General features: G+C 35.4%; 1 protein-coding gene across 1 annotated transcript in view; it reads left to right on the forward strand.

Annotated features, from left to right (window-relative positions):
- ATG2B (autophagy related 2B) overlaps positions 1 to 15,550 on the forward strand; it is a 77,235-nt gene that overhangs the window by 23,786 nt on the left and 37,899 nt on the right. Inside the window, exons 12-23 of the mRNA XM_073241889.1 lie at positions 614 to 764; positions 1,506 to 1,598; positions 1,729 to 1,917; positions 3,681 to 3,954; positions 5,237 to 5,339; positions 6,927 to 7,119; positions 7,397 to 7,539; positions 12,105 to 12,262; positions 12,648 to 12,820; positions 13,307 to 13,457; positions 14,444 to 14,643; positions 14,815 to 14,895. Coding sequence (XP_073097990.1) covers positions 614 to 764; positions 1,506 to 1,598; positions 1,729 to 1,917; positions 3,681 to 3,954; positions 5,237 to 5,339; positions 6,927 to 7,119; positions 7,397 to 7,539; positions 12,105 to 12,262; positions 12,648 to 12,820; positions 13,307 to 13,457; positions 14,444 to 14,643; positions 14,815 to 14,895 — 1,909 coding nt within the window. The remainder of the gene's footprint in view (positions 1 to 613; positions 765 to 1,505; positions 1,599 to 1,728; positions 1,918 to 3,680; positions 3,955 to 5,236; positions 5,340 to 6,926; positions 7,120 to 7,396; positions 7,540 to 12,104; positions 12,263 to 12,647; positions 12,821 to 13,306; positions 13,458 to 14,443; positions 14,644 to 14,814; positions 14,896 to 15,550) is intronic.

Genomic DNA, 15,550 nt, shown 5'->3' on the forward strand with positions numbered 1-15,550 from the left:
AGAAAATAATTTAGCCTTTTATTTTTAACTTTTTGACGTATTAAAATTAATATGTAAAGTTGTTTCAATACCTAGCAAAAAAAACTTTATAATTTAAGACCATAATATTTACAATCAAACTTTGAAAGTATTTTTTCTTCCCATTTTTGACAAGGTTTCAAATATCTGCCAATAGGAAATATAACAAAAGCAATGAAAACTAAAGGTAGACCTTCATTTGAGCTCCACTGACTAAAGTTTTAAAACTATTTCATGATGCTTCTAGATAAGTTTAAGGAGCTGTTACATATATTTTACAGATTTGAAAGATTTTGTCCACTGCAGTGTAAATTTTAAAATGTGGAAGAAGGAAGGGCAGTGTTGGGAAATAAATATATCCTGAGTGAAATTTCCTTTCAACAGAACTGATTTCTGTATCTTATGTCAGAGAATGGGCAATTTGAAGTAATCTTTCTGGTTAATGCCTTTGGTATTAGTTGTTATTAACAACTTGAACTTGTCAGAATAGGTGGGTAATTGTTATACTCTGTTAACATTTGTGTACTATTCTTTGATACATTATTTAATCTAGAAGTATATGAATACTCTTAAATGCTGCATTTTTTTATAATAGATTTATAGGTACTGGCATCAAAGTATCCTATGAACAAAGACAAAGATCAGCTTCCCGGTATTTTAGTACTGATATGTCCATTGGGCAAATGGAACTTTTGGAGTGCCTGTTTCCGACTGATTTTCATTCTTTTCCTCCTCATTATACAGAGGTAAATTCTAGGTATCTTTTTCTTTAGCATTATTCTTTAAATCTGTCTTGATTTTTAGGAGTTGTATGAGCAATGATTTCTTACAGTACAAGAATGTCATACTTAGAGTATAGGAAGGCATATTTGCGTGGCTGTGTGTGTGTGCATTTGTGTTTTGTTGAAACAGATGTTTAAGTATGGCATTCAAGGCCATTATTAGAGTCTGTTAGAGTTTTTCATTTAGAATTGACTTGTTTTAGAGTAGCAGACAGGTTATGGGAAGTTGTTTCATTTCACTAATTTTCCAAGCACTCTTAATTTTGGAAGAATTCTGTTATTTGACAAATACTGAATTCCTACTGTATGAAAGCACTGTTCAAGAGAAGTGAAATGTCTTTTGTTCATTTATTATTAATCATAATCATAAAAACATGTCCTAGTGAAACTTTTCAAAGATCTCAAGATAATATTTATTGCTGTTATTTTGCCCTTATGTATTTTTATTTTATTTTCAAAGCATTTCCTTAGGCATTAACTTACTTGAATTCTCACCTACATTTGCAGATGAGATAGTAAATATCTCAGCAACTAAATAAACTGCCTAAGATTCACATTGCTAGTAAGTGACAAAAATAAACTTAAAGCCAGCTCTCTTGACTTCAAAAGGCGCATCCCACTATTATATTAGCATGTCTGTTAATTCGTATGATTAATTAGAGCTTAATATCTTACTTTTAATTTATCTTCATTTTTGTTTACAAGCTTTTAATGTTCCATTCTAAAGAACAAACTGATTCCCATCCTCCTGTATGTCTTCAGCTTCATTACAAGCATTCTGAGACTAAAGGACCCCAGGTAAGAAATCTTTTTGTGAGATTACTACCTATACATTTTCATTTGATATATATTTTGTCATAATTGTAAGGTCTTCACTTAATTTTCTGGTGTTGTTAGTGATCAGAATAATGTTTTTTTTTTTTTAAAGGGTAGTCAAGCAAGACTTAGTTCTGTTCCTCAGAAAGCAGAATTGCAAATTAAGTTAAATCCAGTATTTTGTGAGCTGGATATCAGTATTGTGGACAGGTTAAATTCCTTGCTTCAACCACAAAAACTTACTACGGTGGAGATGATGGCATCTCACATGTATACTTCATATAATAAACATATTAGTCTGGTAAGTATTCAAAAGGTACAAATATCAAAATTATAGCTAGCAAATAAGCCTGTTGGATCATTTCTGAGCTTACATTCTTAATACATAGCATATGTTATTAAAACATTATTTATAATAATAAAAAAAATTGACATGTCTTTTCTGTCTAGATAGTAGCTAGCTAAATACATTATGCCAATACACTGAAATTTCATACAGCCATTTTCAATGATGGTTTTAAAGGTGATGCAACAATATGAAGAAGGCTCAAGAAGTATTAATTGAAAAAGTAGAATCTGTTATTCCATGTAACCTTTTATTGCAACTATATAAATAAAATTGGTGTGTGTACAAAAATAATGGATAGAAATATACCAGTTGGCAGCATTGGTCATGTGAGAGTAGTAGAATTAGTTCTATCTGTTTCAGTGTTTATCTGGGTTTTATAAACGTTATATCTGCACAAAGTTTATCACATATTTAATGAATTACTTGATCTACCTATAAAATGTAGCCCATATAATACAGGGTATACTTTTGAAATTGAGAATGTAACTTACAGTATTGTGTTATTGAGCATTATATTATATCACTTTTACTTAGATCTGGTATCTGATGCTTTTTCTAAGCAATGGAAATAAATCAGATTTGCCAGAAATCTGTTAGGAATTTTGGGCCTTCATTTGGGGGCTGTAGGACAGGAACAGAGAGAGACAACTTTGTTTAAAAGAAAAGGGGAGAGATTTTTCTACTCACTTGCTTGTCCCTTAATGAGTGGTGGGTATTCACATTAAATCAGTATTCTTTGTTTTTTATTGTCACCAATTGCTAGTTATTTTAAGTTCTATGGAGTTAGTGTCTATATTTGCTGTTAGCCATAGATGTATTGGGATGATGGTTTAAACTCTTGGGTCAGTTTTGCTGAGAGTGAAGGTTAGTCAAATAAGGCAGAGGAAGAATAGGTTTATTAAAAATCCAAGTCTAAGCAGGAAACTGTCTAATCTAGGATGTTAGAGACTGACTCATGAAATCGAAGAGTGTTATCACCTACAGTGTACTCTGGACTAAAGCTCTGTAAGTTTCAATACATTTTAGAGAAAATAGAAATAGATTTTATCTGAAGGGCAGGTTCTTTGACCCTTTTATTGTAACATGGCTGTGAGTAAATGGTGCATATGTGTTTTGGTTTCTAAAAGCGATTTGATGGGATCATAACCTTGGGTTGGATGGGAGCTCGAAGTGAGTCATTTAGTCATTTTATATTAATTTAGAACCTATGCTATGCCAGCCTCTGGCCTTAGTCCTGCAAATACAAGGATGAGTCAGGGATGAGCCTTTGCATTTGGCATAATTCATCTGATTTCACATTGAGACTTTAAAGTAGAAGATTGGTAGATGAATCCTTCAAATTGAATGGTGGGTATACTATATTAATTTTAACGGTACTGAATTTTTTTTTTGAATTTTTGATCAAGCTAATTTACACATTATTCTTTCTTAGTCTATAGTAAGATATAGATGTATAGCAACTGTCTTCACTTTGATTCAGTTTTTATTTTGATTTTATATGTGAAGGTTTAACTTTAGACAGTAGTTCTGACTGTCAATAACTGTTGCATTATGCAATTTCATTACGCAAAGTTAACACGATAATTTGAATTGTATTTTAGTACATTATCCTGAATGAGAAAGTAGTGATTATATATACATTGTAATGTTAAATACTAATATCACTTATGTTTGTTAATTTAACATTTTGGCATATTTTTGTTGTTGTGTTCTAGCACAAGGCTTTCACTGAAGTATTTCTAGATGATTCACATAATCCTGCAAATTGTCGGATGTCAGTGCAAGTTGCCACACCAGCATTAAACCTTTCTGTTCGCTTTCCAATACCTGATCTTCGATCAGATCAAGAAAGAGGACCATGGTTTAAGAAGTCACTTCAGAAGGAAATCCTTCATTTAGCATTTTCAGATCTAGAATTTAAGACTGAATTTATAGGAGGATCAACCCCAGAACAAATTAAATTGGAACTTACCTTTAGAGAACTAGTTGGTAAGATTGAACATGCCTTTAAAAGAGCCAGACTAGACACAAACAGCTGCTACTGAAACATACATCATGTAAAGCATATGACAGCCCATTAGGGTAGAAATCGAGAGTGACTTTTTTCCCAGTATTGAATACAAATATGTAGTAGAAGTCAGCTTAAAAAAAGTTACGAAGCATGATGACTTATTCGCTTTGTTGATGCTTCTTTTCTCCAGGGGAAAGGGTTGCTTTCGCCTCTGCTTTTACTACCACCGACCACTTAATTGTAGGGCTAATGTGATAGCCAGAATTTACTGAGTGCCTCTCTATGTTAGGTGCTGTAGCTAAGCACTCTTTTATACCTTGTTTCCTTTCATCATCATTGTTATGTTAGGCTTATTATTTCCAGTTATTTTTATCATTTATAAATGAGAAATGTAGACTTAAGAAAAGGTACCTTCCCAGGTCCTGCATAAGAAATGGCAGAGTCAAGATTCAGACCCAAGTCTGATACTAAAGTTTGAGCTTTGAGTCATCATACTATTCTCCAAGAACTTTTCTTTGTAAATCCTGTTTTAAGTTTTTCTGTGCCACTTTGCTTTCGTCTTCTGAGAAAGAGAATATATAGACTTATACAGGGAACCAAGTCTGTGAAGAGCTCTGGAAAGTCCTGACATTTTATCCTGCGGTTCCTAAACAGCCCTCCTCTGCCACCACACCCTCTTCCCCCCTTGCTTATCTGAGTTTCACACATCTTCAGAGATACAGTGATTATGACTTGTGAAAGCACCTTTAGGGTTTCTCTGATCTTTCCTTATCTCCAGTAGTAAGAAAGTCATTATTCTAGAGGGAAGTCATTCCTTGTAAAAAAAAGTTTGAAAAAACTTTTATAGGGTTATTGTGAATAGAGGTAATTCTTTCAGTGCTTGGTACAAAATAGACATTAAAGAAATATAATTATTATCTCTGTGTTTCTAGATGCACTACATAAACTTTTATAAGGAATAATCAGTAAGTGGCACTCAGTAAGTGCTAACTGCTGATCTCCTGTGTCATAACTGTGTATCTTACATGTTAAACTTAATAATTTGAGTTTATCTCTTTTTCTATTATAGGGCTTATCCTGTTCTACAGCATTATTCATTTATTCCTATGTGTACATATGAAACGGGAATAAGTGAATAATACTGTCGAACTTAATGTTGCATTATGTCTCTGATTTAGAGGATTTCTGGTCCTCTAAAGAGAAAACTTTGTCTTTTAGCACTTGAGAAGAAATGAACTTTACTTAGTCTTGTTTTATTAGGGTCATTTCAGGAAGATAAAGGAGAACCATCTATTAAGTTTTTCCATGTGTCTGGTGGAGGGGATGGAGATACAACATCATCAGATGATTTTGACTGGCCACGGTGAGTAAGCAAATGTATATGATACATACATTTAATGAGATTTTCCTTCCAAAGGTAAATTTCTATAGTCCTTTTAAACAGACGTTTTGGCTTCTAAGTTTAAGCTAAAAAAATACAGCCTTGATGAGAGAACCCAAATTAAATAAAAAATATATGTTGAGCACTATCCTATGAAAGGTATCTGTTAGATATTATAAGAGATGGAAGTATAAAATATGTTTTCTGATCTCATGTTACCTAGTCTAATTAGAGGCTCAAAAAACCATTAACCATTTAAAAAATAATTCAAGGCTACAATACAAGAGATATCATATGGGATCATTTGGTTAGCTGTCAAATGAATTTTATAGTCAATGATTGCTTTAGGGCAGTGTTTTCCAAATCTAGGGAGTTTTTATAAGATACTGATTCTTGGACCTCACCCTGAGATTTCTGGGATAGAGACTGGACATCAATCAGTATAGTTTAAAAATTATACCAGGTGATTCCAATGTGAAGGTGGATGCAGAGAACCACTGCTTCAGGATTTCTTAGGAGATATCATTCCATAAGTTAAATTAGCTGGAGAGTGAGCCTGGATTATATTTAGGTTATATTTAAAAGAACTTAATTTACTGGAAATAATGATCCTTTATTGTATTGAAAACTAAGTATTTGAAGTCTCTAAAAATTGAGGTGGTCTTTTTTTTGCTCTTTTTCTGCCTGCCTTCCTTTACACCCTTGTCGCCTATGGATCCGGGCCTCTCAGGTGTTTAGGACAGGCTTAATCATACATGCCTGATAGCATTCAGAGCATGAGTTTCCATCATAAGAAATGGTTCTACTTCAATTAGATAATTTAGAATCACAATTTACATGAGGGTACCTATAAATTAGCAAACAGTGTGATAGTTTGTAACTGTTACACATGAAACACAGCTGTTCTGTTTGAGGGTGCTGTGCTCCCTCATGATGGGGGCAACGTGATAAAAAGGAGGCACCCAAGCCTACGCTGGTGACGTGATGGAGATGAGGAAGGGAATAGCGTTACTCTGGAGCAAGAGCTCCTGCCATCAGAGGCTGTAGGCTCCTCGTGGTCTGGGTTTGTCAATGTAAAACGACAGCACGAGCCTTTTGTTACTGGAATTCTTGAAGGAAAAGATTACTTTGTTGTTGCAGTTTTGAAACTATTCCCTACTTATTCTCCTTTCTCCATTGGACCAATTTATATGATACAAAGTTTCTTAAGTTGTTCATAATAGCAGAACAAACTGCATGTGAAAGGATTTGGTTTAATGATAATAAATAGATTTTTTAGGAAAAATTTGCTGGCTGTTAATGAAATTTAAAAATTACTTTTTTGTCTTCAAAAAGTCAGATTTTCACTTAGCCAAGTATAAAGTGGTAATGCCTTTTATTTGTTTCATCAATTCCACACTATTAAGTCTACAATGTGTGCAGAAGTGGGTTACATTAGACATAATAACTTTGGAGAGAAGCTGAATCTTAGCACCAGTGATTTAATCAGTGGTCTTTGTATTTGCATTAAAGTTAAAGTTTTGCGGGTGACGCTTAGATCTTGATTTCTAAAATTGTCTTTGCTATCAGAATTGTGCTGAAAATAAATCCACCAGCCATGCATTCTATTTTGGAGAGAATAGCCGCTGAGGAAGAAGAGAGCGATGGCCCCTGTCAGGAAGAGGAGGAAGGAGGCGCTCATTCCCTGAAAGATGTCTGCGATCTGCGGAGGCCAGCCCCGTCGCCCTTTTCTTCTCGTAGAGTGATGTTTGAGAATGAACAGGTAAAATAGAAGTGTGAGCGAGCGACAAAGGGATTATTCTCTGTCATATAGCAGTGGTTTTCTTTGTCTTCCAAAAAATGCTTTGTATGCTGTTTCTGCTAGGTTTTTAGCTCCAAGATTGAATATCTCTTTTTCTTGATTAGGAGTTAGAATTTACATGCTTATTTATTTGCTCACATCCTAAGTCATACAAAGAGGGCAAGAAGATGCTACTACTATTTTAAACATAAAATGGTTATTTGATGTCTTTTTTTTGTACTAAACTATTATATTTTAGATGGTGATGCCAGGAGACCCTGTAGAAATGACAGAGTTTCAGGATAAAGCAATCAGCAATTCTCACTATGTGCTGGAACTTACCTTACCCAAAATTCATGTAACACTACCTAATAAAAGCTTTTATGAGAAGCTTTATAATAGGTGAGTTTATATACATTTAGTTGGATCTTTGGGGATCAGATTTTTCTGCCTCCTCACCTCCCTGGTTTCCTTCTTCCCCCTATTCTTTCCTTTCTGTAATATTATCTTCTGTCTCATGTGTACTTTGTATGGTGTTGATTATAGAATTATTACCATTACGGTGGGCTGTCATAGCAGAGTTCCTAACAGTGTGTCTAGCAAGTGGCTTGCTTGTGTGCGAGGCATTTATTCCCCCTGCCATCACGTTGGCTGGCCCTCACTTGACCTTATGACAGGGTGCTTGAGCAAGCGTCTCCTTCCTCTGTGTTTGCCGTGACATGAAAACAGTTGGAGATACTTGTACAGAGGGGCCAGCAGATAGTGGGGAAGAATCAGGATCCTAGATCTTTGTACAAGTAGCATCCATTCTCAGAATTCAAGAAAGCATCTTGTTAGGATTATAAACTCTAACATATAAACTTGTGTATAAAAATTTAATTTATTAAATAACCTGTGACTTATATACCAAGCAAACATGTTGAAATAAATGGCATTCTAGAGTTGGAAGGTCCTAGACTCTGAAGACTGGACACTTTCCATAGTCTCCATAAGCTCAGTTTCATCATCTCTAAAGTAAAGATGATACTCGAACCTGCCTGAAAGCGCTGTTTGGAGCGTTAAATGATGTAACACTTAGAGAGTTCTGAGAACAGTGCCTGTAGGAGGCACTCAGTAATCAGCTGCTGTTGTTATCATTCTGCCCATTGAAGGAATCTCTTCTGGGGCAGGCCTGAAAGACTGTCTTGTGGGTTTCTAGAAAAGATGTCCTTAATTGTCTATCATTGCTAGCTTCTCCCATATAAGCAAGTTATTCTCCTAATCTTCAGAAACTTGAAACTGTTGTATCTGTTAATAGATTTACTTGGTATCAAATATCCTTGGCCTTTATTCCTTATCTGTTCAATAGTAAGTATGCTCTGGATTTCCTTATTGACTACCAGTGTCCAGAACTGTTGGCCTTAGAATCAGAAAACTAAGATCTACTTAGTTTAGTTGTCTTAAAGATGAGATTCACAGGACTGTCCATTGAGGTATAGGAAGAAAATGTTAATATTTCTACTTAACTTTTAAAAAAATCATTTAAAATTTTTGTCTTTATATTTTATAATTACATAATTTATAAATAAAAGCATAGAATTTATAAATTCACATTAGAGGGTTTTCACAAACTTTTAACTGTTAAGGTTACACATGATATACAGTTTGGAAACCACTGATTTCTGGACTACGCTTCTTATTTTATAGTTGAGAAGCGTCTATCAAGAGCTAATAGATATGTGAGGTACAGGTGAGCAAAATGGAACAATAGTTCAAGGGCTAGTCCAGAGGGCAGAGGGGCTTAGCCCATTTCTTCCTCTTTCTGCATTGATTGAGCAGGTGGCTGTTGGTTAAATTGGGACATGAGGACAGAAATACATATAGTAAACATTCAGTTTATAAATATATGTTCACTTACACCTTTTTTCTTAAGTATAGGATGGCCTTTGAATATGAGCCAGCCACTGGTTGGAATTTTTGCATAATATATGCCCCCAAGGGCTTTGTCTGCAATTTTCAGTTTCATTTTCTTTAAAGTGTGTGAAAAAATAGTTTCAAAGCAATCCTAGTGCAAATCCTGTGTTTCTTAAAATTTTCCCACCTTTGTCTGTATATTTAAAAGCCATCAGCACACTAATAAAATATACTTATGTTAACAAATACATATGGGATGAGCAGATTTGAGGCCAAACACAATTAACGCTCGGTGAACATACAGAACAGAGAGTTTTTCTGCTAGAAGCAGAAGCTTTCAGGTGTGTGAGGGAGTGTTGTGTCAGCAGCTGCAGTTAGCGTGTGGGAACGCTGGTCAGTGTGGCAGGTGGGGTGGGTGGTTGCTTAAGTCAGGGGACTAGAGAGTGTCTTCATCTGGGGAGTTGGTTAAATGGGGCTTCCTAAGAGAGTTTTTGTTCTGTCTTGGCCTGTTTCTGTGTTCCTCAGGCCCCTAGAATTATGTAAATACTGAACTGCTTGCTCCCTCATTCCTGTGCATTAGGTAAATCATATCTTAAGTTCTCAGGGTGTGAATCCTTTGCTCTTTATTTAGCTTTGTGTGCATATATTTTATTTTCAAATTAATATTTTTAAAGTTTTCAAACATTCTCAAACTTACAAAAAAGTTGCAAGTGCAGCACAGAGCTTTTTTCCCTGAGCTATGTGAGAATAAGTGCTGACCAATGCCCCTTCAGCCTTGAGCATTTGAGTGTTTATTTCCCCACAAACAAGGATATTCTACTTTACCTTGATTCAGCTGTCAAATGAAAAAATTAATATTTTACATTTTCATCTAATCCTTAGACTAGTCAAATTTTACTAAATGTCTCAAGAATTCCCTTATATATATATATATACATATATACACACATATATACATATATATATGCATATATATACATATGTATATATAATTTTTAAAATATCTTTCTGAGCAGGTGTTATAGCAACTCTGCATTTTACTTTATATATTTAAAATATTGAATTATTCCTTTAGTGCCTTGGTCAGTTGGCTCTTCTTAGTCTCAGGTATAGGAAAATTTTTTCTATGTCAAAAGTTCTTTAGAATATAAACAAGAATTCTAATTGGTCTATTAAATTAAAAGCTTGTTGAGCATCTGTCTTTCAGGCTCATAGTCATAGTGTCCTTAAATACTTTAATGTGTCCTTAAATACTTTAAGTGTTTTCCTTCTTGATATTAGAAACATCAGTGTTTTATAGTATTAGTGATACCAACACTAAGTTTAGACCAAAATGTAAATAAGGAAAACACAGTAAAATCAAATGAAACTTTTACAGATCACATACCATGAACTCCAGGTTTTATTTAATAGTTTTTCTTTATCTTGTGAAGATAAGAGAATGGTTGTAGGAAATAAGGTAAAGAAAGCATTTCCTGAGAAAATTCTTCATTTTATATCTTTAATATTTATGTAGGCATTTAGATTAAGATCTGGTTTTAGACTCTTTGTTTCTTTGTCCTGTGAGTAATATGCTCAAGAAGCTGTGAGCCACATAAGGACCACACAGTTTTGGGGCCTAGCTGTCGGTGTGTCTGAGATGAGATGTATTTCTGCCCTGTATCCCTGGCATTCTTCACCTAGCGATGTTTCTAAAAGGAGACCTTTGGGTGGGGATTACAATTTGCTGATAGTCACAGTACTCAGTCCTGATTTATACTTTCTAGACTTCAGAGCTCAGGAATTGCCCTGGGAAGTTCCTAGACAAGCGGCTTCTCTCAGGAAGAGGTCAGGGCCACACCATCACTTGGCACCTTGATTGGTATTCACAGTAGGCTTTACGAAGAGTCTGCTTTTGGCATTCCTTCCATGTGAGTCATAAAGGGTAAGTGGCCTGCCTAAGGTCACACAGCTAATGAGTAGAACTGGGACCAGAGCTACTAGTCCTTTAATCATTAAACCTTCAGTGCTTGCTGTATGACAACCACTGTGCCTGACACATATAAAGATGACTAACACACAAGTCCTCTCTGAGGGACTACAGTCTAAGAAGGGGAAACAAGAAAATACAGTGGAGTGTTAACAGGTGCTGTGATTGAATTCTACCTGTGAGGGATGCACTATGGGCCCAGATCTAACAAAAGGCTTCATAAGAGGACCTGATAAAGTCTTGAGTTTTCATGAAACTAGAGCATGGGTGAAGGCTGAGGTGGTGGGATGGTGGAAAAGGCAGAGGGCATTTGAATAGGAACAAATATTTCTATGAAAAATATTAGTTTGAAAAAGATGTGGTAGTAGCCTAGCTTGACACCTGTCACCCCATTATCACTAGTATTGAATTGGCTTTTCAACTAGAAGGGTTTCCTTTCCTTATTCCCTGTTCCATATGAATTCTTCATCTCATATAAACTTCCCAATGAAGCTGTGCTTTCTGTTGAAGAAAGAAAAACTAGGTCTCCCTAGAGGACGTGAGTAATGGAAGAAAACTGAACCGGGAGCTGGACATGATCTGGGCTCTAGTCCCAGTTCTACTCATTAGCTGTGTGACCTTGGGCAGGCCACTTAACCTTTATGAGGCAGTTTTCAAGTGTGAAGTGATAATGATTCTCCCTTGGCTGCCCCGTAGGACTGAAAGGAGGGCCAAGTGGGGCAGTGCAGGATCTGTTATAGTTTACAGAGTACTCGCAGAAAGGTGAGTGGCCTGCCTGTTTGTTCTTCACGGGTTTTTAGTTTTCATTCACTTCCTCCTTTACAGTGCATTGAGATGTGTGTAATTTGATGCATGTAACCTGGGTAAAACTAGGCAGGTATCTAATTGTACAGATTCCTTTCTCACTGTCCCGCAGTATAGTTGTATCAGTTATTTTCCCATTGAAAGAACATAATTGATATTTTTAAAAAAACTCTCTCATAGGATCTAATTTCTACTTCACCATTTAGAAAAATCATAATTCATATGACCTCTTAAGTGGATATTTTTTGCTTTGCCTTTGGTTGAACCAGGAGTTATGTACTTACAACTTTTGCCTTTATAGGATCTTTAATGACTTGCTGCTGTGGGAACCAACAGCTCCTTCACCAGTGGAGACTTTTGAAAATATTTCATATGGTATTGGGCTTTCAGTAGCCAGTCAGCTGATTAATACCTTCAACAAGGATAGTTTTAGTCCATTTAAGTCTACAGTTCACTATGGTAATATATTTTAAATTTGTTCTGAATTAAAATGCCTGGTTTATCAATAAACGAAGTGGCCTTTTCAACTGATATATTTAAAAATGTTTCTTTGATGTTTTCCATTTGTAACTATTTACAGTATGTTGGTAATTTACAGTATTTCTGCATTCCTATTATTGTCAGTGGTAATTATCTTTCTGCATTCCTATTATTGTCAGTGGTATACATTATCTAAATTTCAGCAGTAAAGAGGAAAACATAAAAAGTATACTTTTATTGCCAGGTCAGATTTTTTGTAAAAAAATAAACAAGTTGTAAAGTATACTCCTGTGATAATGTGTAAGTTGCTGTCTTATTTTAACAAGCTGTCAGGACATGTAATTGCAGCCCTTATTTCTTATAGACGAGGAAAGTGGGTCTGAGGAGGACACCTTGCAGTACTTTTCGGCTGTTGACCCTAACTATCGTTCCCGGAGGAAGAAGAAGCTAGACTCTCAGAACAAGAACTCACAGAGTCTTCTCTCAGTTCTTCTGTGTATTAATCATGGATTGGTGGCAGTGTTTACAGATGTAAAGGTAAGGATTTACAAATCAAAAAGCGTTTTTTCAAGTGTACTTGCTTACAGTTCTAACTGTGCTACCAGCACACATCCAGTAGCTGAGGTAGTTTGCGGTGGTTTCAGGGCCTGGTGAGGATGAGTTTTCTGGAGCATGCCGTGATGATAGCCACTTGGGAAATTTAGCTTCCATTGCAGATCACAACACAGATGTTATCTGGACTGTTTTGGAAAACGTGTGCTGGTTCTGCTCCTGAGGTGACAGCTAGTAACTTGCCTATTATAGAGGAGTGTGAAGTTCAGGGATTCATTTGGCAGAAGAGGCCCCACAGAGTGTTTAATTACGCAGTTTTCATAGAACCATGCTTAATGGCTCATGAGTCATACCACTTTGCTGCAACTGGAAGATTCTCCTAAGCTGAATCAAGAAGGTGCCTCCTATGGGTCATTTTTACTTTTCTGTATTTAAATAAAGACTTAAATGTTTTTCTGATCTTTTTATTAGCAAGATAACGGAGAGCTATTGGAAAACAAGCATGGTGAATTCTGGTTAGAGTTCAATAGTGGTTCGTTATTTTGTGTGACAAAATACGAAGGTTTCGATGACAAGCACTACATCTGCCTTCACGCCAGCAGCCTCAGTCTCTGCCACAGAGGTAGGATGAGGGTTGAATATGTGGTTTTGTTCACTTCTGTTTAGGCATGTTTAAATTTTGTTTAATAAAGGAGCACAGAACTATGATATTAGAAATTATTTTCTGTGGGGTGTTCTGAGGCAAAGTTCTGAGGTTTCTGGGGCAAAGTAATATTAACTGTAAATTAGAAGTTGACTTTGTGTTCTTTTTTAGTAACAACTTATTGAGATATAATTCACATACCAAACAATTTACCCATTTAAACTATACATTTCAGCAATTTTTAGTATTTCACAGAGTTGTATAACCATCATCGCAGTCAATTTGAACATTTTCATCTCCCCCAAAAGAAATTGTGCCCTTTAGCAATAACCCCCACAACCCTCCCATCCCACCTACTGCTAGGCAACAATTGATCAACCCTCTGTCTCTGGATTTGTGTATTCTGGATGTTCATGTAAATAGAATAATGCAATGTATGGTCTTTTGTGACTGGCATCTTTCATTACCATGATGTTTTCAAGGTTCATTCAGGTGTCTTGGTATTTCATTCCTTTTTATTGCCGAATACTCCGTTTTATGACTATACCACACCATATCTTAATATCCGTTCATCAGTTGATGGGACTTAACATTCTTTATACTTTCTGAAGTGGTATTTCCTTTTGGTAACAAATACACAATACCATTCTTTGAGCACATTCTCTGTATTACCTTGGAATAGAAATGACATACTTGTATAGTCTTAATATTTATCAGATTTTCCTATTTAAACTTACTTTTCCTAGCATTTCAAATTTTAATTTTTTATAAGTTGGATACTGTCAGTCATACCAACGTTAGCAAAGAAGTATAGCTTATTAATATCTAACTGATTCTTGGTCATTTTGCCTCCAGGATTATATTACATTCAGTGGAAGTACATAGATTCTTGTTTTCAGTTATAGAAGCCCATGAACTAATTTTAAGTATCATTTTGTTAAATTTTCATCTCATTGTGGATGTAGGCATAGTGGATGGAGTGATTCTTCCTACAGAAACACGACTGCCCAATTCAACCCGCCCACATTGGTTGGAACCTACTATCTATTCCTCTGAAGAAGATGGCCTCAATAGAGCTGCTTCAGATGGTATTGGTGGAGACACTTTGAATATGCTCTCTGTTGCAGTCAAAATATCATCTGATAAATCAGAGTCCAATACAAAGGTTTGTGTATTGTACTTTTATACCATTAAATACTTGCTATTGATTTGATTACTAGCTAAAAATGATTGCATAAAGGGCAACACATTTATTTTCTTAGAAAAACTCTTCAAGTTTTGAATTAGAGGTTATTATGTAAGCAATAAATGTAATTCTTTGTGTTGTTCTGTACAGGAATTTCTCATTGCTGTAGGACTGAAAGGAGCCACTCTCCAGCACAGAATGCTTCCTTCTGGGCTTAGCTGGCATGAGCAGGTAAGAGAGCTGTTATGTATGTGTTGATTTATTTTTACTTTATATTGACATATAATACACATACTGAAAAGTTCATGAGTCATAAATGTTCAGTGCTTGTTGAATTATTATGAAGTAAACACTCTTATTAATGCTTCTGAGTTTAGAAAATAGAATGTTATCACCACCCCAGAATACAATTTTTTACCTTCAAGTTTGGTCCCTAAACATCTTAAAGACAGAATTATCCTTTATGTCATTAAAGGGAAGGGATTCTTTCCCAGGACCTGCAGAGTGCCTGGTCTAGAGGAACAATAAGTGATGTATTGACCTTCACTTATAACCATATATTGTTTTAATGCTATAGTTTCAGAATTATTCCCTAGGCCAGTAACATGCTTTGAGGTATTTATAAGGATTTCTGTAATTACTTTCCAGTTTAATAACTGTAATTGGTTAATGAAACATAGTTAGTTACTTTTCAGAGGAAACTTTGGGTAAGAAGTTAACTTTTCTTTCTGTGAGAATGAAAACTAGTGCACTATAGTTCTGTCCAATTTCTAACCTCATTTAAATAGAAATTTAGGTGAATAGATGATGGTGAAAGGGACTTGTTTTCAGACTGAGCTAGTTACAAATCTAGGAGAACTTCTCCCACCAAAGGATTGTATAGAGA

Source organism: Manis javanica, chromosome 8 (genome assembly GCF_040802235.1).
Source record: "Manis javanica isolate MJ-LG chromosome 8, MJ_LKY, whole genome shotgun sequence".
NCBI lineage: Eukaryota > Metazoa > Chordata > Mammalia > Pholidota > Manidae > Manis > Manis javanica.